At 47.7% G+C, this 26,274-nt stretch overlaps 1 protein-coding gene across 1 annotated transcript in view; it reads right to left on the bottom strand.

Annotated features, from left to right (window-relative positions):
- Positions 1–4,135: 4,135 nt before the first annotated feature.
- The window catches only part of NR4A3 (nuclear receptor subfamily 4 group A member 3), a 68,257-nt gene continuing 46,118 nt past the window's right edge, over positions 4,136–26,274 (bottom strand). The window contains exons 7-8 of the mRNA XM_066585748.1: positions 17,183–17,361; positions 4,136–7,512 (exon numbers count right to left, since the gene is read on the bottom strand). Of these exons, the coding sequence (XP_066441845.1) occupies positions 7,259–7,512; positions 17,183–17,361 (433 nt within the window). The 3' untranslated portion in view covers positions 4,136–7,258. The remainder of the gene's footprint in view (positions 7,513–17,182; positions 17,362–26,274) is intronic.

Below are 26,274 nucleotides of genomic sequence, written 5' to 3' on the forward strand. Positions count from 1 at the left end.
GTGATTCATCTCTGGGACCATGGGCAGATCGCAGCACGTCCTGTTGGCGCTTCTATTTAGGAATTGCCCATTAGTTTCTATGGGAGGAGGAAAGAATTGCGTGTACATATGAATGCGAATCATGTAAAAGAGTGACTTTTTCCCCCCATATTTTTATTATTGAAGCCATATGACATTTTTCGGGTGTATAAAAACCGCTTATGAAAATCACGTGTGATGCAATGAATTGTTCTCACAAAATGTATCGTAGTCCCAGAAAAAAAAAAAATCGCTGGTTGACAAGTGCGATACTGACCCGAGTATCCGAGAACGATATTCCACTCACCTGTGTAAACACGGCCTAAGGCTACATTCACATGGGCGTAAATCTCACGTGAGTTTAGTGCATTGCAGGACACACAAAACTGGAGCTAATATCCAACCCAATCTTTTGAATGGAGCCATAAACATGAGCGATGCTGTGAGGGCAAAAAAAAATTTAAAAATCACTGCATGTCCTATTTTTTTGCGGCCCTCGCAACACATCTCCTATTGTTTTCAATGGGAGAGTCAAACCCATCGCTGCCGCGTGATGTGATGCTTCCCACTGGAATCAACATGAAACACTTGCGAACCTCTGATGCGCCGAAGGACCACAATTTCACAGAAGTTACGCAACACGTTTTTGCATGAAAGCCGCCTCGCACCCGTGGGTAAACCGCATGTCGAAGGTGTGATATTGGACCGGGTTTGTTGGTTGATTATCACGCTCGGCCGTGTGAATGAAGTCTTCGAGTCCGTCCCCTCCTGTCACTGCAGATTGGCTGGAATCAGACCCTTTGGTCACCATCATTGACCCACAGCCGGTCACTTAGCGTCCTTCCGTATCTTCTCCATAATGGAGTCATGGTGGTCTCTATAGTCCCATAACCCTTCTCTAACCCTCAGCCGGCCGCCTCTGATGTGATGCTGCAAGAATGTTCTAACGCTACGTTTACAGGATTGCGCCACAGATAATTCCGCACCGTGTCTCAGGGCTCCCTCCCGCGGACTACGCACATATATTTCACTTGCATAATACGTATTTTCGGTGTATGTTAAATCCCCGTATCCTATAATAGTGCATACGCACCAAAACAGTGCATGCTGTGGGGTTTTTTCAGACATGTAATACGCATACGAGAAACCGCAGGTGTGAGGGGCCCAATAGAAGCCGCTGGGCTTTTAGCAGACGCGTAATACGCAATGACAATACGCCCTTATATGCAGATCACGGAAGACATGCAGATTTTGGTGTGGATTTGTCTATAGCGGAATTTTCGGCCCAATGGTAAGTTACATTCATGCAGACGGAGCCATAGGGTGGATCCGCTGGACAGTAGAATGTAGCCTAGGATGGCGCCATAGCGCCTGTTTGCGTCCCGCGAGGCTATACACAACACGTTGCACACCAACAGACACTCTCCCCGAGGATCTCCGATGGGCCCATACCCCGATGGCTTCGGCTGCCAGCCCTCTCTAGGAGGATCGGCTTACAGTAATGGAATTCCACAGATGGCTTCCATGCCTCCTTGATGCGCCTGTCTGTGGCGCTTGCTCTTAATTTGACTTACCTCTTTAGCCTTGCTTTCAGCTAGCAGACAGAAGTAGGGAAGCGTGACTGCATTCTAATAAGGATGTGTCACTTTGGTAGTGCGCCCGCACTTCTCTTACCGTAATTCGCGCTGAGGGTAAGGGCGCTTTCACATGGGAAGAAAACTTCTGACAGAAAATCCCCATGAAAATCCCCCAAGCCTTCCATGGGGATCCTGCAGTGTAATTGCTGTGGATTTCGCCCTTAGTAACTCTTCCGCAATTCCGCATCTAAAGCCGGTTTCACACGAGCGCTAATCTCGGGTGAGTTTTGTGCGTTGCAAGACTCAGACTAATGCCGGTGTGAATTCACCCTCACAAGCTGAGGGAGGGGACAAAAGGGTTAATCTGCTTCTATTAACCCTTTTCGTGTACAGCACCAATAAGGGTAAATGCAGAGTTGGGAGATGCCTGGTGCTTTTAAGAACTGGAGCTTCCCAATTAGCAATGTTGGTCTCCTGAGCCAAGCAGTAGGACCCCTCTGTTTGCCAAGTGAGTAAAGCCTTACCAATGGGAGTAAAGGCCCTTTTACGCGGGCCGTTTGGACGAATGCAGGAGCGCCGACATCACGGCTCATGTCTTCAGCGCTCATGCAAAGCATTTAAAGTGAAAGACTTGCCGCTGGCTCATCGTCCGCTTCTCGCTCAGTGCTTCACCCCTAAGCGGAACGACAAGCCAGCGATCCAAAAAGTTTTTTAAGCTGACTGAAATGTCAGCTTAGACAACTGCGAACAACAAGCGATAATAATTACGTGTAAAAGGGCCTTAACTGAGTGTAAGAACATAGAAGAAAGGCATATAGGGATTACATTTGGGTGTGCGGCATTTGAAACTCCTGGGCTTTAGACAAACATTTCTATATACGAGGTTTTCTTGTAGAATGTAAAGTAATAGAAAAAACCCATGAAAGCTATAAAAATACTTTAATTGCTAGTTTGTCAATGAATATTTGCAAAACATGAATCTTGCATTAAACACTACATATTTCAAATTGCATATAATTTAATTAGCAAAGTGTTAAAAAATATCAAAAAACGCGAAACATTACAAATCTAACAGGAATCACACAAATAGAAGGTCGACAATCAGAATTTTCTTCAAAAAAATCCCCATGGAACATTTAGTGCAAAACCATTTCCTCTAAATCCACTAATAAAGTATCAAATAACTAAACATGATTGATGTATCAGAGATACGTAAATAAGTGCACAGTCACTATAAAACGGATTATAGGGTAATGCCACGAACGAGCCAGTGTATTAGAGAATATACATAGCAGGCTGTGAGCCCGATCTCCACACCATTCATCAGAATCCCCTAAGCAGTATGGGAATCTAATGTTGTTTATACAATACTTGCATAAATCAGATCCTAAGACCCCGAAGCCCAGGATTATACACATTATACACTAGATTGACAAGAAGTATTGGGACGCACATAGAAGGGGATGACATTCAATTTTATGCACATTTTTTAATCCAGTGTTGGCCACCGTTGGCTTCAATGACTGCAGGAACCCTCCTAGCCTGATTTCCTCAATTCCCCGAGGAGAGCTTTAGATAGTAATGTAGGGAATGATGGGCATGTTCGGTGGGCATGCATACGGAGTTCTAGCTCGTCCCAAAGATGCTCGATGGGATTGAGATCTGGACTTTGGTCTGCCCAATGAAGTTTCCACACATTCTGTTCCTCAGACCAAGCCTCTACACTGCGTGTTATATGACCTGGTGCTCGGTCATGTTGGTAGAGACACAGACCTGTACCAAAGTTTTGCTACAGGGTAGGTGATGCCATGTTATCCAGAATGTCTCTGTTCTCATTGGTGGTGAGGGTGGACTTCACTATAACCAATGGTCCCAGTCCTTCCCAGCAGAAACAGTCCCTCATCATAACAGAACCTCCTCGTGTTGGGAAGATTCAGAAACCACTGTTGGGAAGATGCAGAAACCACTCTCCAGGCAACCGCCACACCCAAGTGCGGCCATCTGATCAGATGTTGGTCTACTGTGCTTCATCTATCCACAACACTTGCTTCCACTCACTTACAGTCCAAGAACAACATTCCAAGCACCATCGAAGGCGCCACTGTTCATTAACTGCTGTGATCTTGTGTGCAGCCGCGCATCCTTGTGGAGGGTTCTGATGCTAATGGATGACCTGTAAGACCTCCTGACTGAGTGTGTCGCCAGACGATGAGAGTGATGCCTCCACAGCTCATACAAGGCTTTGTTGCCCATGTTCTGTCGGTTTATGAGGTCTCCCTGAATGTGGCGGGACCACACACACCGGATGGTTTCAATCTCCCAATAACATGGCCAACAGTGGACTCTGGAAGGTCCAAAAGTGCTGTGATGCCCGGTACTGATTGGTTGGTGACATCCCACCACCAGACCCCGTTGTCAGCTCTAAAACCGGTGACATCCCCCCACCAGACCCCGTTGTCAGCTCTACACCCGGTGACATCCCCCCACCAGACCCTGTTGTCAGCGCTACACCCGGAGACATCCCCCCACCAGACCCCGTTGTCATCCCCCCACCAGACCCCATTGTCAGCTCTATACCTGGGGACATCCCCCACCACCAGACTCCGTTGTCAGCTCTACACCCGGTGACATCCCACCACCAGACACCATTGTCAGCTCTACACCTGGTGACATCCCCCACCACTAGACCCCGTTGTCGGCTCTACACCCGGTGACATCCCCCACCTCCAGACCCAGTTGTCGGCTCTACACCCGGTGACATCCCCCACCTCCAGACCCAGTTGTCGGCTCTACACCCGGTGACATCCCACCACCAGACGCCGTTGTCAGCTGTACACCCTGTGACATCCCACCACCAGGCCCCGTTGTCAGCTCTACACCTGGTGACATCCCATCACCAGACCCTGTTGTCAGCTCTACATTCTGTGACATCCCACCCCCAGACCCCGTTGTCAGCTCTACACCTGGGGGCATCTGATGGTTTCTATACTGGGATCTACAGTGGGGGAAAAAGTATTTAGTTAGATACCAATTGTACAAGTTCTCCCACTTAAAAAGATAAGAGAGGCCTGTAATTGACATCATAGGTAGACCTCAACTATCAGAGACAAAATGCGAAAACATCCAGAAAATCACATTGTCTGATTTTTGATGAATTTATTTGCAAATGATGGTGGAAAATAAGTATTTGGTCACCAACAAACAAGCAAGATTTCGGGGTCTCACAGACCTGTAACGTCTTCTCTAAGAGGCTCCTCTGTCCTCCACTCATTACCTGTAGTAATGGCCCCTGTTGGAACTTGTTATCAGTATAAAAGACACCTGTCCACAACCTCAAGCAGTCACACTCCAAACTCCACTATGGTGAAGACCAAAGAGCTGTCGAAGGATACCAGAAACAAAATTGTAGCCCTGCACCAGACTGGGAAGACTGAATCTGCAATAGGCAAGCAGCTTGGTGTGAAGAAATCAACTGTGGGAGCAACAATTAGAAAATGAAAGAGATACAAGACCACTGATAATCTCCTTCGATCTGGGGCTCCACACAAGATCTCTAGTGAATGACCTGCAGAGAGCTGGGACCAACGTAACAAAGGCTACCATCAGTAACAAAGGGACTCAGATCCTGCAGTGCCAGACGTGTCCCCCTGCTTAAGCCAGTACATGTCCGGGGCCGACTGAAGTTTGGATGATCCAGAAGAGTATTGGGAGAATGTCATATGGTCAGATGAAACCAAAGTAGAACTGTTTGGCAGAAACAACGCGTCCTGTTTGAAGGAGAAAGAATGCCGAGTTGCATCCAAAGAACACCATACCTACTGTGAAGCATGGGGGTGGCAACGTCATGCTTTAGGGTGGTTTCTCTTCAAAGGGACCAGGATGTCTGATCTGTATATATGAAAGAATGAATGGGGCCATGTATCGTGAGATTTTGAGTGGAAACCTCCTTCCATCAGTAAGGGCACTGAAGATGAAATGTGGCTGGGTCTTTCAGCATGACAATGATACGAAGCACACCGCCAGGGCAACGAAGGAGTGGCTTCGTAAGAAGCATTTCAAGGTCCTGGAGTGGCCTAGCCACTCTCCAGATCTCAACCCTATAGAAAACCTTTGGAGGAAGTTGAAAGTCCGTGTTGCCCAGCGACAGCCCCAAAACATCACTGCTTTTGAGGAGATCTGCATGCAGGAATGGGACAACATACCAGCAACAGTGTGTGCCAACCTTGTGAGGACTTACAGAAAACTTCTGACCTCTGTCATTGCCAATAAAGGATATATAGCAAAGTATTGAGATGAACTTTTGCTATTGACCAAATACTTATTTTCCAGCATAATTTGCAAATAAATTCGTTAAAAATCAGACAATGTGATTTTCTGGATGTGTTTTCTCATGTTGTCTCTCATAGTTGAGGTCTACCTATGATGTCAATTACAGGAGAACTTGTATAATTGGGATCTGACTAAATACTTTTTTCCCCCACTGTACCTGTGTGAGCCTCTCTTTTATATGTAATGCTCACACATGTGATTTGCATATCCCCTTTGCCCGACAGCGCAGGATTGGTGGCGGCCCCAATACTTTTGTCAACATAGTGTATATGGTTTCAATTAGTACTGACTGATAGATATAGCCAAAAGACTTCTTCATTAATGAAGTTCTGTGAATACAATTGATATAAACAAGTATAGCATAGAAGGATCACAAGAAAATACAATAAACGTGAAAAATATACTTCTGTTGTAAAGACACTGAAAAGCAAAAACACAAAAGTGTGCTGCTATTTCTATAGAATTTTACAATGTAGGATTAAAGGGAATGTGCCATCAGCAAATGGCCGGCTGTATAAAATCACATTTTTTATACATATTTGTGTAAGAGTTTTTAGTGATTTTTTAAAAATAATTTTCAATGCCACAATCTATTTTTGAAAAAAAATCCTAAAATCCTGCAGTGTTCATATTGACCACCAAGCCTAATAATAGTCTGATACTTCTTGTTCTGTAGAGAAAACAGCAGTCCATCTCATTATCATCACATTGAAAAGTTTCACATATATAGATAACACAGGATCCACCATTCCCAGTAGGTGATGTCACAGCTTACCTCCTCCCCCTACAATGACCTCCACATAGAGTGTGCCTAAAGAAGTCTCCCATACAAGTCAATGGGTGAGCTCCTGTTCATTGTGTGAATGGCACATGAGGCTGCTGTAAAGCCCCTCCGCACTGCAGGCAGGACAGCAGCCCTCGTTGCCATGGGGATAAAAAAAATCTACAATCAGAAAATAAAAACAGAATAGAAAAAATTGGTTTTGATTGGTAAAAGATTGGTGATACATTCCCTTTAATCATCTTTTTTGCTTTATTTACTCATATTTTGAGAAAATAAAGAGTTTTGTAAGGCAGAGTAAAAGGAATTCATTGATTGAGCCCTATGGAAGATGTTTTACATATTATTTCTTAAATATGTGCATTTTAATTAAACATCCAAGATAAAATATGTGGCTACTCCTAAAACGCATTATTAATTCTGGACTACAAGACACAAGCTAAAGTCAGTGCTCACTAAATCGGGCAATGTCAATGGTTTTACTGAACATAAAGTCTAACTTTAAGACCATCTGTTGGTGACGGTTCTACTAACCCAAGTATCACTCCTCAGCTCAGTAGGGTAATATATCTAGGAAGAGCTTGTCTATGGCAGGAGGCGGCGGCACCAGATCTTCCAGCTTCAGGTAGAATATCCGCTGGAGGCCCAGTGTACACAGCGCCCGCAGATCGGCGAGCAGGCTCAGCACCGCCGCCACATCTAGTTGGCCCTTCTGCTGCTCATCTGAACCTAGGTGTTCCTTCAAACAGGAGAGGATGCCGTGACGCAGATCACTCACTTTCTTCGGTTCTTTCAGGCCGTGTCGTTCTTGGAGAAAAAAATGAAGCAAACAAAAAATGCAAGTAAAATAATTTAGAATTGTGATATTTGACAATGACGAGTATATATATATATATATATATATATATATATATATATATATATATATTTATGATGCTACTCCGAGGACATTGGTGATATATAAGCTAATTACTGGGTTTGCTGCCGCCTCCCATGGTGACCCAACGTGGATTTCATGCAGTGCAGTGTACTAATAAGAGGATTCATCTGCTCAGATAACACCGGACAGCAATTTAAGGGGGTTTTATCATTAAAAAAAAAAAATCTAACCTTACCTATCCCTTCCCTGTCCGTCTCCTTATCACATCTTCTCCTGGTTGAGCTTCTCCAGTGCCCCAGGTCAGCTCACTGCAGGCTGGGCCCAGCTTGTTATGAAGGCTGCTTTATCACAAACTCCTTTCTGCTGGGTCAGTGAAGGTCCCATCCCTGTGCTGTAGCTTCACTGCCTAGGAAGGAATTGTAATCTATTTCAGAGACAGCTCTCATGAGCAATCTCTGAAGAAGATAGGCAGTCCTCCTGCTGGCCTGTAAGCTGTGATGTAATGTACATTGGCAGACTGCCAACCTAATGTACGCAGCTGGAGGTGAAGTGACCCCCTGAACTGCAGGAGACAGGAGAAGATAAGGGAGGTGAAGATCTGGTAAGTAGAATGATGGGGAAGGAGAAGATAATAATAGCATTTTTCTTTTTTAGTGACAGAAGCCCTTTAAGGAAACAACACAATATTTTGGACATACTAGACCTCATCAAAACTGTTTGAAAGACAAGCACTTTGTTGCCGATATCGACCAATCAGAGCTCAGCTTTCATTTCCTAAACTGCTCTGGTCAAATTTAAACTGCAGAGTGATTGGTTGCTATGGGCAACAAAGCCAGTTGTTTTTTTACAGTATTGATCAATGAGGCCCATTGAGTGTGCGGATGGATTGCGGTTCTGGCCGGACGGTAACAATATTCACCCCAATTCTAAAAGATGCAAAAAGAACAATATTAGAGATGAGCGAATGTACTCGGTAAGGCCGATTTCGCAATCGAGCACCGCGATTTTCGAGTACTTCACTACTCGGGTGAAAAGTACTCGGGGGCCCAGTGGGTGAGTGGGGGGTTGCAGAGGGGAGTGGGGGGGAGAGGGAGAGAGAGAGGGCTCCCCCCTGTTCCGCGCTGCTACCCCCCGCTCCACCACGCCACGCCCCGCCCCACAGCGCCCCCGAGTACTTTTCACCCGAGTAGTGAAGTACTCGAAAATCGCGGTGCTCGATTGCGAAATCGGCCTTACCGAGTACGTTCGCTCATCTCTAACCAATAATAATAAGGCCCATTTATGACATAACTGTTAAGGCTCAGCCGTTATAGCATTACGCTGAATGCTGCAATTTAAAAAAAAAGAAAGGACATGTCAATTCTTAACCGTTTAAGGACCAAGCGTGATGCGTATGCGGCGCCTGGTCCCGGGCTTACATCCTGGCCGATAAGACAGCTACGACTCGGTGCGCGTTCCCATGCAGCGGTACTCAGATACAGTATAGCCGCGGGAACGATCCTGTGTCCCTCCACACATGATCACCATGAGATCCAATCATATCGCTTCAAAGCGTTGGTGGAGGTAGTGAACATATATGTACGTGCTACAGTCTATTCACAGGCATCACATTATTATATCAGTTAGTGCACATTATATACGTTACATTATGGCGCCCCCTAAAAAGCAGTCTTAGAGTATCTATATAATATAATTTGGATTCACTTTTTCCCCCCAGTAATAATAGGAAGGGGCGTGGAGGACGATAATTTGGGACGTTATAATAGTTATTTCTTCTGTATTTTTTCACATGGTTTTCTTTTATAAAATGACCAAAAAGTTGTATAGTTTGGGGGAGGCACATGAACTGGATTCAGGGACCGCTGGCGGTGCTTCAGTTGACTCTTGCAGCGCTGCTAGCACAGACCAACAAGGGGAACCACAGGGCCCAGCGGCGCCGCAGTGCAGGAAATACCCACCACATCATGTGTCCCAAAAAGAGCCGACTTCACCGCCCCATGAATAAACATGGATGACATAGATTCCTCCTTCGTTGGTTATTTTATAAGTGATGAACTCCCGACTGACCCAATCTGCCTTGTATGTAAGGCCATCTATTGCACAGCATCCCTCTATGTACCCGGAAGCTGGAAGCCCACAACCCTGCACACTCGGGGCTCAGGGTAAATGTGGGACTTGTCAAGAAGCCCACGATTAGATTATAGTACCACGATGCCACCCCTCTGCTGCAGTAACCTCCAGGCAGCGGTATGAAGACACACGACCATTTCTCCTACAAGCCCCTCCCAGAATGCAGCCAAACTTTCATAATTGATTTACAATTCTGTCATTCATCACATATTTAAATGAGAGATTTAAAACTCATTACACTCCAGGAAACAAACCTTCGTGTTGACGAGTCCCTAATGAGTATGAAGGGGAGACTATCCTTCAAGCAATGTATACCGTCGAGAAAGGCTCATTATGGAGTAAAGTTATATAAACTTTGTGAAAGCGAACAGAGTGTGCGGCGACTCCCAGAGTTTGTGAAGGGGGGGACGGTAAAATCAGTCCTCCACCGCGTCCCCTGATCTGTCAGTCAGAGATATCAGCCCTTCCCGCACAAGCGGCATCACCTCTATATGGACCATCCACACAGGTGTGCCCTTGTTCACACTCCGGCACACCTCAAACACCGGAACAGTGGAACAATGCGGATAAAGAAAATGGGCTTTCACAGCAGCGGGCGGGAAAATAATTGGCATCTTCCAAAGTGAAGAACTGCTGGCAGTTAAATGTAGGGACCGAAAAATGTGTTTGTCCTCGGCACAGCCCATGCCCTGCCCACAGAGGCGTCAGGCAGAGCGGCAGCATCTGGCCAGCAAATAACGGTATGCAGAATAGATTCCAATACATTCCTGGGGGGCGCTGATTCAGCAGACCGGCTATTGTAGCTATAGTTGGGTAAATGGAAAAAAAGATCCTGGTTTTTCAAACTAGGGTCATATCTGTGGGTGTCCATTAGAGATGAGCGAGCATACTCGCTAAGGGCAATTGCTCGATCGAGCATTGTCCTTAGTGAGTACCTGCCCGCTCGGAAGAAAAGATTTGGGGGGCGGAGAGCGGCAGGGGGAAGATATCTCTCTCCCTCTCCCCCCGACCCCCCTGCTCATGGCCACAACTCACTTGTCACCCGCGCCGGTAGCTGAACCTTTTCTTCCAAGTGGGCAGGTACTCGCTAAGGACAATGCTCAATCGAGTAATTGTCCTCAGAGAGTATGCTTGCTCATCTCTAGTGTGGGCAGGGTGTAGAGAAATCAATTGTAAATTTAAATAATTACTGTTAGATTTGTAAGTCTCCTAAATTCATCCAAAAATCCCAAACAATTTCACATGTGCTTCCAAAATAAAGTAAACAGATGGATATATATATATATATGGTAAAACAATTGTACAACATATGTATGTGTATATACATAAACTCTCATCCACTTCAATGCTACAGTAAATGCTGCGCAGGGGGTCCGCACAGAAAAGTGCAGCGAAGCCTGTGGCCACATCCTGAAACATTGTAACACAGAAGCACACACGGAGTATTACTGCGCCCCCAGCAAGCAGCAGACAGTCTGCTCACCGGTGGGCAGACCTCACAGCAGTGAGGAGTAGTGCCCGATTGTACAACATGTAACAATCGTCTGATGGGTCTCAGACGTTTACAATGTGGTCCTCATGGCGTCCTTTTTATTTGGACAGCAGGAATAGCGCTGCATGGAGTCCCACAATGTTATGGGAGGGAGTGTGGCTGACAGATAGCACTGACACTGCAACGAGCCAACAGGACTTGTAATCTGTGTCCCTGGATAGCGAGATGCGAGCAGCTGGCGGAGGACGAACATTTGGCACGGTGGCTGTTCTCTACACAACTCTCGGGTGTGGGGGAACCTTAAAAATTTGTAAGAAATTGTATATTTATCAGAGTTAGGACAAATGCAAACGTATCCAGCGGCCTCCACAGACGTGAAATCATTCCTCTGGTGGTCCCAGCTAACGGCTCGGTCACACTCACGTCAGAAGTTCTGTTCAGAGTCTCCATCGCAGATTCCCATTAAAATCCAGAAAGCAATACACAGCCTGCGACGCCGCCCCCCCCCCCGCAACACCCCCCCACCCCCATGCGGCAGCCTGCGACGCGCCCCCCCCCCCCCCCACCACACACACACACTGTGGCAGCCTGCGGCGCCGCCCCCACCCCCCCCTGCAACATCCCCCCCCCCCCACGTGCGGCAGCCTGCGACGCCCCCCCCCCACCACACACACACACTGTGGCAGCCTGCGACGCCGCCCCCCCCCCCTGCGGCAGCCTGCGACGCCCCTCTCCCACACACACTGTGGCAGCCTGCGCCGCCTCCGCCCCACACGCTGCGGCAGCCTGCGCCGCCCCCCCCACACACACTGCAGCAGCCTGTGACGCCGCGACGCCCCCCCCCCCACACACGCTGCGGCAGCCTGCGATGCCCCGTACGCTAACACGCTGAGGCAGCCTGCGACGGCCCCCACGTACGCCGAGGCAGCCTGCGATGCTCCCCCTACATGCTGTGATGGCCCACACACACTACATAGCCTGCAACATCCCCCCCTGCATGTTGCAATGGCCCCCACAACGCTGCACAGCCTGCGACACCCCCCTCCCTACGTGCTGCGGCAGACATCAAGGCACAGGATTACCCGGAGGAGCCGCACAGCACGAGGGAACCTGTTTTGTTTTTTTAAATGTCTGAAACAACTCCTTAAAAACAGGATCTTTCGAGTCGTGGCTGCAGGGAAGGGCTTCGGGCTGTGGAGGCTGTTTGCCTGGAGACTCCAGCAGGATAAAGGCCATCTTAGATGCCAGAATATGTATTATGTATCTGGCTTTTGTGGAGTTGGTGGCCCTTCTCCCCCCCCAGTGCAGCTGGAGGGGCCCTTCTCCCCCCCAGTGCAGCTGGAGGGGCCCTTCTTCCCCCCCCCCCCATGCAGCTGGAGGGGCCCTTCTTCCCCCCCCCCCGTGCAGCTGGAGGGGCCCTTCTCCCCCCCCCCCCCCCCCCGTGCAGCTGGAGGGGCCCTTCTCCCCCCCGTGCAGCTGGAGGGGCCCTTCTCCCCCCCGTGCAGCTGGAGGGGCCCTTCTCCTTCGCTGACCATGGAATAGAAGCAGCGGTAGTTGATGTTGTCGCTCTGATACAAATGACATGAGGTGCTCTGGATTTCTTTCTGCTTCTCTACTTGTCATGAATGTTCAATTACTATGGCAACCATTATTTATTCAGTGAATTCAAGTAAAGATCAATATAGCTCTCTGGTCTCATCAGGGCTGCTGCTCAGGTTCCTCAAGCAATTCCCCCCCCCCCCCCCCAATAAACTCCGCTATTTATGGTCACCGTCATTTATTGGATGCACCCAGGTTCAGACTACAGAAAATACAACAAAATATTTCATGCCGGGGGTTAATGTCATTAACTCTGGTGTGCTGGGACAGAGGAGGGGGTTCATGTGTTACACTATCAGGCAGCTCTGTACTCTAGGGGCATGATAGTGAAGAGTAAAGGTCTAAGCTCCCCCCCCCCCCCCCCCCCCCCCCCCGGGCACTGCAGGCTTCTATGGAGACCCAGCCAGGTAGCTTTGGACCATGCTGTGATGAGTCATTCTGGAGTGGTCTCTCACAACTCACCGGGATGACAATATCATGGATCTGGTCTTCCTCAGTCTCTGTTCTGCTTTCCACTTCACTAACTCCCCTCTCCCACCATCGGACCATAACCTCATCTCTTTCTCTGTCAAGCTCCCTAGCATCTCCCCAGATCCACCTACGTACAGGAATCTTCAGGCCGTTCACACCCAGGACTTTGCTGAGTCCCTACAGTCTTCTCTGTCCCCTATCTCTCTCCTCTCCTGCCCCAACCTGGCTGCAGCACACTACAACACCGCTCTCAAACATGCCCTGGATGAAGCAGCACCTCCTGTGACCCAAGCCATCCGATGCCGTCATAATATAAATGATGCCAGAACTGAGTGGATTTTTTTTTTGTTATCCCATCTTCCATAAAAAAAATTGAATAAAAATTAAGTCGTCGGTTTTACCCCAAAATGGTACCAATAGAAATGACAGCTGCTGTAGGACAAACCGCCCTCATACAGAAAAAGAAAGTTAGGGGTTCCAGAATATAGGGGCAAAATGCTTTGTTTTGTTTTTAAAGAATTCTTTTAAAATAGTGAAGCCTAAAAAACCTAATTGCACCCGCAAAATAAAGCGAACCGGTCATTTTTACTGCACCATAAATGCTGTAATAATAATCCCCATGAACAATGCCGCAGTTGTGTTTTTCCATTTCATCCCACTTAAAAATGTTTAAAATCTTTTGAATATATTTTTTGGTGCATTAAATGGTACCAATAAAAAGTATAAGTCGTCCCGCTTGTCGTACGGCTCAGTAGAGGAGATCGCTCTTGTAGGTGGAGGATGAGAAGTGTCCGGGTGGGAAGGCTGTAAGATGGTTATTACAGGCCAGGAGGTTGGTTACTATAGAATTGACATCTAACAACCTACCTGCAGTGGGAGAATAACGATCTCTTCACAAAGAGCGGGAATGAATGGTTGGTAATTAATGGTTGGGGGGGGGGGGAGTAAATGAAGGGCGGCTGACCCAAGAACTGGTTTATAAAGATTGGTAATTGGATAATGCTCTTAGTGCTGGTTTCATGTCCTTTGGAGTAAACGTATAATGATACCCGTAGACGTGTTTGTTCTACCCCTGGAGGCGGTGACGTGTTTCAGTCCATTTTGCACCGTCACTTGTTGAGAAGCGAACTCAAAAGTAACCAGGAATATGGCTGCATTTCTGTTACTTTTGCGCTCAACTGGACAGAAAGAGGTTAATATCTTTTGTGAACAGAGCAGCCATGATGGGACTGTGGTCTCCTCTGTCATTTCTGGCACTTGAGGTATTCCAGGTTAGTAATTCTAATTCGCTGACCTCCTTGTTTTCTCTGCCCGCATCACACCAGATCAGAGCAGGATTTGTAATTTCACTCAAGATTTAAGGCACAAATAGTTTCCTCCGGCTCCACAATAAAACACTTCTGTTTGAGAAAAAAAGAGAAAAGGCATTCTAGAAGGGATACCTTTATTGGGGAACAAGAAGAGATATCTGTGCAAACTTCAGGAGCACCGAGTCCCCATCATGGTGTAACGGTGTGAGGGCTGTGCTCAGCTGGTAACTCGTCTGATGAAGAGGCCTCTGCGCTCCGAAAACTTGCAAATATATTTATTCTGTTTGTCCAATAAGGGACCTTTCACACGGGGTGGAATAAGACGCACAGCAAGCAGTGGTAAACTCCATACTAAGGCCTTGTGTCCACCGGCCCGCACGGTTCCATGTACAGAATCCTGGAGCGGATCCACCCGGCGCGCAGACATGAGGCCAGAAAATACATTATACTCACCTGTCCCGACGCTGCGGGGCTCTCCTCCATCGTGGCACTAGGGACGCCAACAGCGGGCCGTCGTTTTTTTAAACTCCTGCTTCCCCACGGTCCGCAGCACAGATGCAGTGACAGCTGCGGACAAGCCGCGGATGCAGATGGCTTCCATTGGCTTCAATGGGAGTCAGAGTGGCATAAAAATGCAGCATGCTGCGGTTGTTTTCCTGCGCGTGTGATCCGCATGCCAGGGGAAAATAACATCTGCAGGTATTTAATTACCTGCGGGTGCCCAATAATTCCCTATGGTTGCAGACTGCACACGCAAGAGACCCGCGCAGATTTTGGAAAACAATTTATGTCGTGGGCATGAGGTCTGAAATCTGAAGGCTACCTGTGGGTTTTAGGCCCAATGTCCATGGGGAAAATAAACATTTTTAAAATAACACTTGTCTCCCATAAGTGCGATCCGCGCCTACAGGGAATCATTGGGCACCTGCAGGTAATTAAATACCTGCGGATGTCATTTTTCCCTGGAGCGTGGATCGCACGCACAGGAAAGACACCCACAGCAGGCTCCATTTTGTGCGGTTTTCCCACACGAATGGCTTACACTGCTTCTATTGAAGTCAATGGAAGCCATCTGCCCTGCGACACAGACACAGCTAACACTGAGTCTGTGCCGCGGGAAAGCAGGAGTCAAAAATAAAAGACGCAGCCGGCGTTCCGAGCATGTACTCCGGGGAGTAGAAAGGAGATCTGGCTGTGATGGAGGAGAGCCCCGCAGCAGCCGGACAGGTGAGTATACTGTATTTTTTGGCACAGGTAAGCGGTCCGTGCCCATGGACATGAGGCCTTAGTGTGGAATTCGGCAGCTGCAGATCTGGTTGTTTCCTGCAGGGTTGTTCCATCCCGTGTGAAAGGTCCCTAAAGGGATCACTTCCGAAGTTTTTGTGTAAAAATAGTATTTAACCCCTTGAGTGGCACGCCCGGAAATTTTCCGAGACGAGCTCCACTGCTCATAGCGACATAGCCCGGAAGATTTCCGGGCTATGTATCACTATGGGAGCTGCAGAGCACAATGCCACAAGCTGTGACAGTGTGCTCTGCCTGCACAGACCCACAGAGAACAAAGCAAGGGCTTTGAAAAACCAGCAGAAGATATTGCCGATATGCCGGCAATGTCCTGCTTTGTTTACAGGTTGCCATAGAGACCATCGGCTTGTCAGAAGCAAGCCGATGGTCTCTGTGGCAGGGAGAGCTGGTTGCTAGCTGTCAGAGGACAGCTAGGTACTAGCTCTTACAGCAGGGATCAGAGAAAACCTCCGATCTCTGCTGTGTTAACCCTTTACATGCTGCAGTCTATGTGACTGCAGCATGTAAAGGGCTGTCACTGCAGCATGTAAAAGGCTGTCACCATCGGACCCCCAGAATGTGATCAGGGGGTCCTGATGGGTCCCTGTGGAAGTCCCCTAAAGGGACAAAAAAAAAAAATTATAAAAACACTTGTCTCCCTTTACTTTGTAAAATATCAAAAATACAATCACACATGTGGTATCCATGCGTCGTAATAACCCAGAGAAGGAAGTTAATACATTATTTAACCCCTTAATGACATGGCCCCTTTTTTCTTTTTTCCCCATTTCTTTTTTTCCTCCCCCCTGTTTAAAAAAATCACAACTTGTCCCGCAAAAAACAAGCCCTCATATGGCCATGTCAATGGAAAAATGAAAAGGTTATGGCTCTTGAGACGCAACTGCAAAATTAGTTGAAATTCAATGATTAGACCATTTTAAAAAACCTGCCCTGGTGGGCACGACAGGGTGGTAGGAAACCCGCCACTCAAGGGGTTAATAGCCAAAAATTTCACCCATAAAATAAATGCTAAGCCCGTTTCTTGATATTTTTAGGAATATACATTAGGTTATAGGTGGTATATATATCTTGTGCATATGCCATAAATATATAAAACCCCTTCCATACCCACGAGAAGTCTTACGAATCCGTAAAAGGAGCCCCGGTCACTCATTGTACGTCTTACAGCCCAGTCAGAGACAGAATGGTGCGAGCAGGCAGATGAATACGCCAGATCCTACATACGGGACGTAGTGCCACTTGTGGGTTAAACAAATGTGTTTGCCTAAAAAGGTTCCCTGCTGTACTTACCAGATATAAGACACATCGCTGATAGACAGGCCAATGTTGAAATGTCAAGGTTAAGGCTCTGCAAATGTAATGCAAAATTTCTAATGGATTCCAGCCATTCTCCAAATCCACGAAGGCACTGATGTCTATGAAGGACTAGTCCATTGCAAAACACAAATTCATCGGCAGTAATACTGGACCTGTTTGTAAGTAAATGGATAAATCAATTAATGCATATAGTATGGAAGGCCGAATGAAGACAATGGCCATCAACTTCTAGTATCTACCTTAAGAAAAGCCTACGCTAATACAAGATCAGACTGGACCCAATATGGGTTTCCCCAACTTTCCAGGAGAAAGGAGAAAAGCACAAATGTCTATGGTGACTGCAAGGCCGGGTGCTGGATGTTATGCAGCTATGGACTCACTAATTAGGAGGAGTGGATGTATACATGTACAGTATGTAGAACACCGAACCTCTAGATCATCAGAGTTCTGCTCCCGCATGCTTCTACTCCTAACAGGCCAATGCCATACGCCCTAGGCTTTAGAAGGATTGTTCCCAGAATACCCTGTGCCAGGGCAATGAGGGCCGCTTGGTTATAGTCTGCTTTTATTTGCATCTCTCCCTGCTGTTTATGGGTATGACTTGGCTGGTTTTTCTGGCCTCTGCCAGCCTTGGTTCTCTGCACTATCAGCTACGATTGCTGCCTTGTTACTGTATATTGGAAAGGTCTGCCTGTCTACATCGCAGCCATTGCAGCAGGGACTACTTCCGGGGTAGCAACCAGATGATTCTCTGTAGGAAAGTCCATACTTCCTTGTGGGGGTTATGGGTGAAGATAACAAACTCCTTTAGACTTCCTTCTTGGTTTATCTCCAAATCAAATCCACTAGTGACCTAGTAGTCACTTCTTCACGAATCGAACAATGATAGCTCATCTCATTTCTCCACTACTTGACAAAGACCTAGTGGGCTACTCATCTCCGGGAACAAAGTAATCCAATGATGTCAAATCTTCAACTGTTCCTGTCTCCTTTTGAAGAACTCGGACACAGGCTTCATCTGCTGCCTCTCCTGTGTTTTGCATGCCAGGTAACTGCTGCAGTGGGTCAAAACATCATCCAATGTAATAGCTTGACCATTTTCCGTGGAGTTTGGCAGGCCAAGAGTCTTCTGAGCTTATCTGTTTAGCTATCTGGAGTGACATTGGGCTCAACAAAAGACACAGAGATCGAACGTTTGTGTCGGATTCACAGGCTAGCTCCCACCTTCTGCAAGCTTTTGTACCCACTTCTCAGGATGAGTTCTTGGAAGTTAAGAGACATCATACCCATAGACTGCAATATATGAAAGACTGACAGAGGGATGGGGCTCCCTCTGTTACCCAATGGACCCCCAAGACATGATCATGGGGTCTTAATGCATTGCTACGGCACTCAGAGGCTTGAAGATGGCCTCCAGGTCTGCCATCTATAGGAGCAAAAGCTCATCATTTCCCTTTTAGGCTACTTGCAGACTTGGATTGAACTACACACGGACATCCCGTTCATGTGCTTTCCAATGTGCTTAAAACCGCACATTGACATATGATATTCTCATCCAAAGATCGGACAAGACAAGGAAGGACATGCTGTCATATTTCTTTACTTGACTATTTGTCCAAGTAAAATCAGCCCATGGGTGTAGAGCCATTCACACGACCGGAAGTGAAACGGAAAAAAAGGCCATGTACATGTACCCTTACTATGTAAAAAAAGGCAAAAACACAAATCTTGTATCGCGCGTTTTTGTAATGACCTATGGAAAAAAGTGAATACGTTATTTTACCTGCATAATGAATGCTGTGAAAAAAAAACTATCAAACAAATGGCAGAAATACCTAAGGGTGGATTCAGACGACTGTATATCGGCTCGGTTTTCACGCCGAGCCGATATACGGTGTCCTTGTCTGCAGGGGGGAAAGGATGGAAGAGCCAGGAGCAGGAACTGAGCTCCCGCCCCCTCTCCGCCCCTTTCCACTATTTGCAATAGGAAGGGGCGAGATGGCGGCGGAGCTAAGTCCAGATGCTTAGCTCCTCCCCCGCCCCTCCCATTGCAAATAGTGGCAAGGGGCAGGAGCTCAGTTCCTGCTCCTGGCTCTTCCATCCTCCCCCCCCTGCAGACAAGGACACCGTATATCGGTTCGGCGTGAAAACCGAGCCGATATACGGTCATCTGAATCCACCCTAACTTTGTATATCTTGGCTAAAAAAAGGAACAGAAAGTGATCAAAAAGTTATATGGATCACATGGTACCAATAAAAAGTACAATTTTCCCGAAAAAACCCCTTCAAACAGCACAGTGGATGGGGAGAAAAAATTGTTAGCGGTCTATGGATGTGACAATATAAAGAATCTTCTTTTTTTTTTTTAAGGTGTGAAAAAGTAGCAAGATATTTAAAAAAAAAAAACTGGTCCGCAGAATTAATTATTTAAACCACATGGTGAGCAGTGTAAGAAAAGAAAAAAAAAAAATCACAAAACCTCTTCATCCTGCCCCCAGTAGTAATCGAAATAAAAAGGGTCCATAATTTCTAAATTATTTGATCTTCCTCAGAGGGCAAGGTTCTGCACTCAGCTGAATCTTAAAGAAAAGCTTAAAGTTTAACCCCTTAAAGATGCACTCCTTTTTTTCATTTCCACTTTTAACCCCTTCCCTCCCTATGGCGTAAGGGTACATCCTGGAGGCAGGGTACTTCCCACAACTGGACGTACCCTTACGTCATGTGGATAGCGCAAGATCATAAGAGATCTCGTGCTATCCGGCAGCGTGAGCCGGCTGTCACTGATAGCCGGCCTCCCGCTGTCAACCCCTTCCTTACAGTGATCTATGTAGATTGTGGCATGGGAAGGGTTCACAGAGGGAGCGCATGTTACCAGGCTCTCACGATATAATCGCAGAGAGCTCGGCAGGTTGCCATGGTAACAGGACGCCACCTACAGGCATCCTGTATTACCATTGCCTGTGATCACTGTAATAAGCGATAAGGCATTGCAGGAGAGAAGCCTTATCATAGCGATCATCAGTGCTATGGTGTAAGTCCCCCAGAGGGACACAAATGGTGTAAAAAAAAAAAAAAAAAAAAAGATAATAAACCAAAAAAAAAATTATCTTTTTTGGGGCTTTCTCATATTAGCATAAAAAAACCAACCCCCCCTCCCATATTTGGTATCGTCAAGTCCGTAACGACACGTACAATAGGTTGAACACGCTTTTTATTCTGCACAGCAAAAATGAAAAAAAATGCTAAAAAACAGAGGCAAAATGCTAATTTTTAGCATTTTGCCTCCCAAAAAACACAATAAAAGTGATCAAAAGAGCCGCATGTACCCCAAAATGGTACTAATAAAAGCTACAGCTCGTCTCGCAAAAAATAAGCCCCCACAGAGCTCCGTACATAGAAAAATAAAAAAGTTACAGGACTTTGAATGAAGCGATTTAGAAAAAAAAATTATTCCAAAAAAGGGTTTTTATTGCAGAAAAGTGGAAAAACCTAAGAAAATATAAGAATTATGGTGTCGTTGTAACTGTACCGACCCGCAGAAAAAATGGATTGTCTTATTTATGCTGCATGAAAAAAAAAAATCTATGGCAGAATTGATGCGTTTTCTCTCCCTGCGATCATAAAAAAAATAATAAAAGTTTTACAATATAGTCAATGTACCCAAAGATGGCGCCATCGAAAACTACAGTTCGCCACGCAAAGAACAAGCCCTTATACGGCCGCGTCGACGGAAAAAACAAAAAGGTATGATTTTTGAAAAATGGAGATTAAAATCCGCCAAAAATCATTGTGTCCTTAAGCCCAAAATAAGCCATGTCCCTAAGGGGTTAAAAATGCTAACCCTTTTATTCATCCATGGACACAGCTGTTGTTGTTTGCGGGACGAGTTGTATTTTCAGCGGTACTATTCAATGTACATATAATAAACTGAAAAACTTTAAAACCTTTCTAAATGGAGTGAATTGGGAAAAATGAAATGCCGCCATCTTTGTGGAGATATCCTATTTTCATGGGGTACACAGTGCAGCCAAGATGACCTGATCACCTCATTCTGTGGGTCGGGACGATTACTGCAGACCAGATTTAACCCTTTCTTTCCTGCACGACTTGTAAAAAAATAAATAATCTTTGGAAAAACAATTCTTCTCTGCCGCCATAACTCTACTTTTCTGCCGCCATGATTGAGTGGGGCTCGCGCTTTGTGGGACGTCCTGCAGTTTCTATCGATGCCATTTTGGAATCCATATGACTTATTGATAAATAATGTATACAGCCCTCCATGATCCATGAATGTCATCTCACGTCGTACGGGGATTCTGCAGACTTGTCAATGTCACAGACGCCCGTCTGGTAGTGCTGATTGTAATCATTAGTGTTTCACCGCTCCTATAGCCGCTCCTTGTGGATGGAGGGAACTCCTATTCTTTCTCAGATTTTAGGCCTGAAGACCCCTCTCAGCCCCCCGCTCCTCGTCTCCTGAGGATTCTTCACATGGATGCCTGGTTACATGATGAAAAAACCCTTTCTTAGAGAATCTCTCTTCATGGCTCGAAAGTCCATTACCATCCAATGGTGACAGATGTTCCATTTGTGATGAGAAGGCATTGAGCTTTCTTGTATGCCACCCAACAGACCTGCCATAAGCTCCTCTAGTTGAGGGCTTTCCTGCTGCTCTTCTCTTATGTTTTCATTGGCAACATTATTTGCATTGCGCGTTTATCCAGTGATGGATCACATGGGTAACATTAAGGTTACTGCTCACGTTCCTGTTCTCCAGCAATTACAGCAGAAAGTGCCTGAAAGTTATTTGCACCAAGGATAAGACTGAATGACGGGGGGGGGGGGGGGGGGGGGGGCGTGGCCTGCGACCAACATGGAGAGTCGCAAGTAAGCAGAGCTCCCCAGGGGGGACATCAAAATCCGCCTATAATCCTGGCCTGAACAAAACCAGAACAATTCAAACAATACCAAGGGGTTTCTAACCCCCAACGGACAAACCTGACCGCAGCTGGGACCGATTGTACCCTCCTAACACCTATAACGGAGCTCCGGACTGTGGCGGGAGGGGAACGGCGCCAAAGCCCTGCCGCTTTCTCGCGCTCTGCACACGGCCTAACCCGCCACCATATCTTGCCGCCCGGCCGCGCTGAGACCCCCGCGGGCTGCTCTCCCTTATCTGCCACCCTGCGGGAAGACTCCTCTGAAACCCGGGGCCGACTGCACCGCATCACCCCGCTGAAACCCCCTTTACGCTACCCTCGGGCCGCGGGGACCTGCGCCCTGGTCGGGAGTCGGATGGGGGCAACCCCCCCCTACTGGGACCGCCAATCCTACCTCTGAAGAGTGGGACACCTCCGCTTCCCCCACATCCGAGGCCGGGGCCGCCGCCGCGAGACCTGGGCGGGAGCTGAGTGTTATCTGCCGGCTCCGGCCGCCCCGACACCGCTCACCTGCGACTTCCTGGCCACTCACCTGCGCCTTCTCGGCCGCTCCGATCCGAGGCCGACCTCGCGAGCTGGGGCTGGCTGCCTATTCCCCGCCGGTGGGTGGCTGCTCCTGGCTGGACCCACAACGAAGCGGAGCGCTCCTCACCACCCTGGCTGGAGCCGCTGCGGGGTCGCCGGACGTCTGTCCCTCCTGAGGCTGCCGCGGAACATCTTCGGGCCGGCGCGCCGGCGGCGGGGACCCGACGGAGATCGCGGTCTGCGGGAGCCGCCGCATTACGGCCCCTGCCGCTACACAGCGACGGCACCCGGCGCCTTGCGGCGCCCCGTCCGCGGAACTACACGCCGATCCGACCTCTCCTCCGGCCTTCAGCGCGGGTTGCGGCTGACCTGGCCGCCCCCGACGGCTCACTCTCAGCAACTCATCTCCGGTCCACCCGACCATTACCGGACCGCGACACCCGGGATCCTACTCCTGAGAGGACTTCCTCCTTGGGTCCGGCCCTGCGGAGCCGGCAACAAACCGTAAGTCACTCGCGGGGGGCTGGGGGACAATACCCAGGACAGACCATATAGACCCCCCACGGCCACAGACTTTGGCTAGGCGACCAACGACAAAACCACCCTACCGCTTAAAATAACTGAGGGGCCGATTACTCTAACATTCTCCTGCGAAAGAGCTGGGTTGGATCGGACCAACAAAATAAAGAGACCCGCAGCGGACACCGGCCCACCTCGGACCCTAAACCATAGCGGCGGAGGCGGCCTGCTGTGCCCCGCAGCCGACGTACCACCGCATCTGACAGGCGCAGCCCCCCGCCTCTTATACAGCGACCTATCCTAGACCAAAGACAACCAGGCGCTACCACGGTCCAGGTGACCAAACAATTTCCTATTAACAACCCATAACAATATAAAGATACGAACCACAGACACCTACAAGAAAATACCGACACCATCTATACTACAACGACAACCTCTATAACCCGCCGCGCCAATCCAACGAATTCTATCATGAGTACACGCGCTAAAGGCGGCGCTGCCGCTGAAAAGTTAAAGGACTTCTCCCGCACCGAATCCCCTGACCACACCCCGCGGGCAACGCAACCCACACAAACGAAACAACCTGAAAACGAAATAGGGCAAAACCCAGAACCCACTATGCGTCAACTTCTAGATGCGATCAACACTTGCAAATCCTCTCTCAGCAACAAAATAGAGGAGATCAAATCCGACGTCTCCCTGCTAAGACAAGACGTACATAATATGCGTGACAGAATGCGGGAGATGGAGAACCGTGTCTCTAATACAGAAGACTCACTGCGCCCACTAACCATGGCGGTCAAAAAGGCAACAAGAGCAATAGAATTCTGCCAATCCAAAACAGATGACTTAGAAAATCGCTCACGCCGTAACAACCTGCGTATAATAGGCCTACCCGAAAAGTCAGAGGGCTCTCACCCGGAAACATTTGCTGAGAATTGGCTGAAAACACTACTGGGGGACAACACTTTCTCCACCCACTTTACAGCAGAAAGAGCCCATCGAGTCCCTACAAAACCACCACAACCGGTAGCCCCCCCACGACCCTTTCTAGTAAGGATCCTAAACTGCAGAGACCGAGATGCCGCACTGCGCCAGGCCAGACTAAAGGGCCCGTTAAAGTACAACAACACAGCAGTCTCCATATTTCCCGACTTCTCTGCTGAACTACAAAAACAGAGAGCCACCTTCACAGAAGTGAAGCGGAAATTCAAAGAAAGACAAATCCCCTACTCAATGGCATACCCACCTCGCCTGCGAATAGTAGCCCAGGGGAAAACGGTCTTTCTCCAATCCCCTGCGGAAGCCCTGGAGTGGCTGGATATGCATCCTGTAACACCAGGAGAATGAACGACCTCATCACACTTAGCAACAGAACTTTAAATGTTTATGCAACCCGAATTCCCGGCGCCCTCTCGAGGCACAGACGACGTGCAACACAGCCGAGATACCTCTAAGTTACTTCTGGAACCCAGCGGTCAGCCTTAAACTTCTAAAGGCCACCAAGAGACTCCCCCCCAACAGCATAACATCTGCTACTTCTAACTAGATTGTAGCTAAATTGTTTTTTTCTTCCTCTCCCCCCCCCCCCTTTTTGGGGGAAAAAAAATTTTAATTTTTTTTTTTCCTTTTCTAAACCTCCCCCCCCCTTTTAATTTTTTTTTTTTACTCTGTTGTTCTTTGACACCCGCGGCGTAATTTTAGCGAGATGTCAAGGATTGATGGTTCAAACTGTTATATTCTGTTCTGCATTAATGTTTGTTACAGGCAGGCGCTAACACAATCCCTCCCTTCATACCCACCAATGCCCTACCTCCTCCCCCACCCAAAGGTCACAGGCATGATAGTTAAATCTTACACCCACGTAAACAATGACATCCCTAAAATGCCTTAGCTGGAATGTTCGGGGACTCGGCACAGCACTTAAGCGAAGAACGGTATTCTCATACATTAAACAAATAAACCCACATATCGTCAGTTTACAAGAGACCCATCTCATTAGGGATAGGGCAGACACCCTTTCAAAACCATGGATCCAGTGGACCGCCCACTCCTTCCACACCTCCTCCTCCAGGGGCGTCTCGGTACTAATCCACAAGTCGCTACGCTGGAACCCAATTGTCACCCGCAGAGACCCCGAAGAAAGATTCATATTTGTATACGGCGAAATAGACTCCAAACCATATGTCATCCTATCCATCTACAACCCACCCCACAACAATCTTCACCTTCTGCAGACTGCCATAGCGTTTGCACATCATTACCCGCTGGCAGGAGTAATTTGCCTAGGTGACTTCAACATGGTAATGGACCCCACCAAAGATAAATTCCATGCACCCCTTAACCCCACCTCCACTTCAAATTCCCCTCTGAGACAACTAATCGAAAGCGTCGGATGGGTTGACCTCTGGCGACTCCATCACCCCGAAACACGAGATTACACCTGCCACTCACCGGGTCACAACGCGCTGACAAGAATCGATTACATATTCAGTTCCATAGAACTGGCAGTATATCTCTCAAACATAACACACTGCCCGAGAGGCATCTCTGACCACAGCCCCATACTGCTAACCTTAAAATTCCCTCAACTCAGTATAAGGCCCACTTGGAAACTACACCCATTCTGGCTTAAGCTTATGGGATCGGATGACCAGACACCCTTCCATATTTCGTTATTCCTGGACGCCCACAGCAACAACACCCATCCCGCCTTGAAGTGGGACACGCTTAAGGCCTACATCAGAGGATTCCTTAAATCGGCCATCTCATATATTAAAAAATCAACATCGCAGGCCGATAAAGAGATAGAAAATCAGACCCTAGAAGCCGAAAAAACATATATATCCTCCCCCACAGAAGCCAATAAAACAGCCTGGCTCAGTTTATCCCGACTCTATAAACACCAAATACATGCCAAAGCCAAACGCCAACTCTTTTTCGCCAAACAACACTACTTTGAGCTAGGAAACCAATCTAGTCACTTACTCGCCAATCTTATCAAACGTGAAAATCAAACAAACACGATCCTTAAGATCAAAAATCAACAGGGAACTGAATTCACCGATGCCCCGTCTA

Source organism: Eleutherodactylus coqui, chromosome 12 (assembly GCF_035609145.1).
Source record: "Eleutherodactylus coqui strain aEleCoq1 chromosome 12, aEleCoq1.hap1, whole genome shotgun sequence".
In the NCBI taxonomy this organism is placed as follows: domain Eukaryota; kingdom Metazoa; phylum Chordata; class Amphibia; order Anura; family Eleutherodactylidae; genus Eleutherodactylus; species Eleutherodactylus coqui.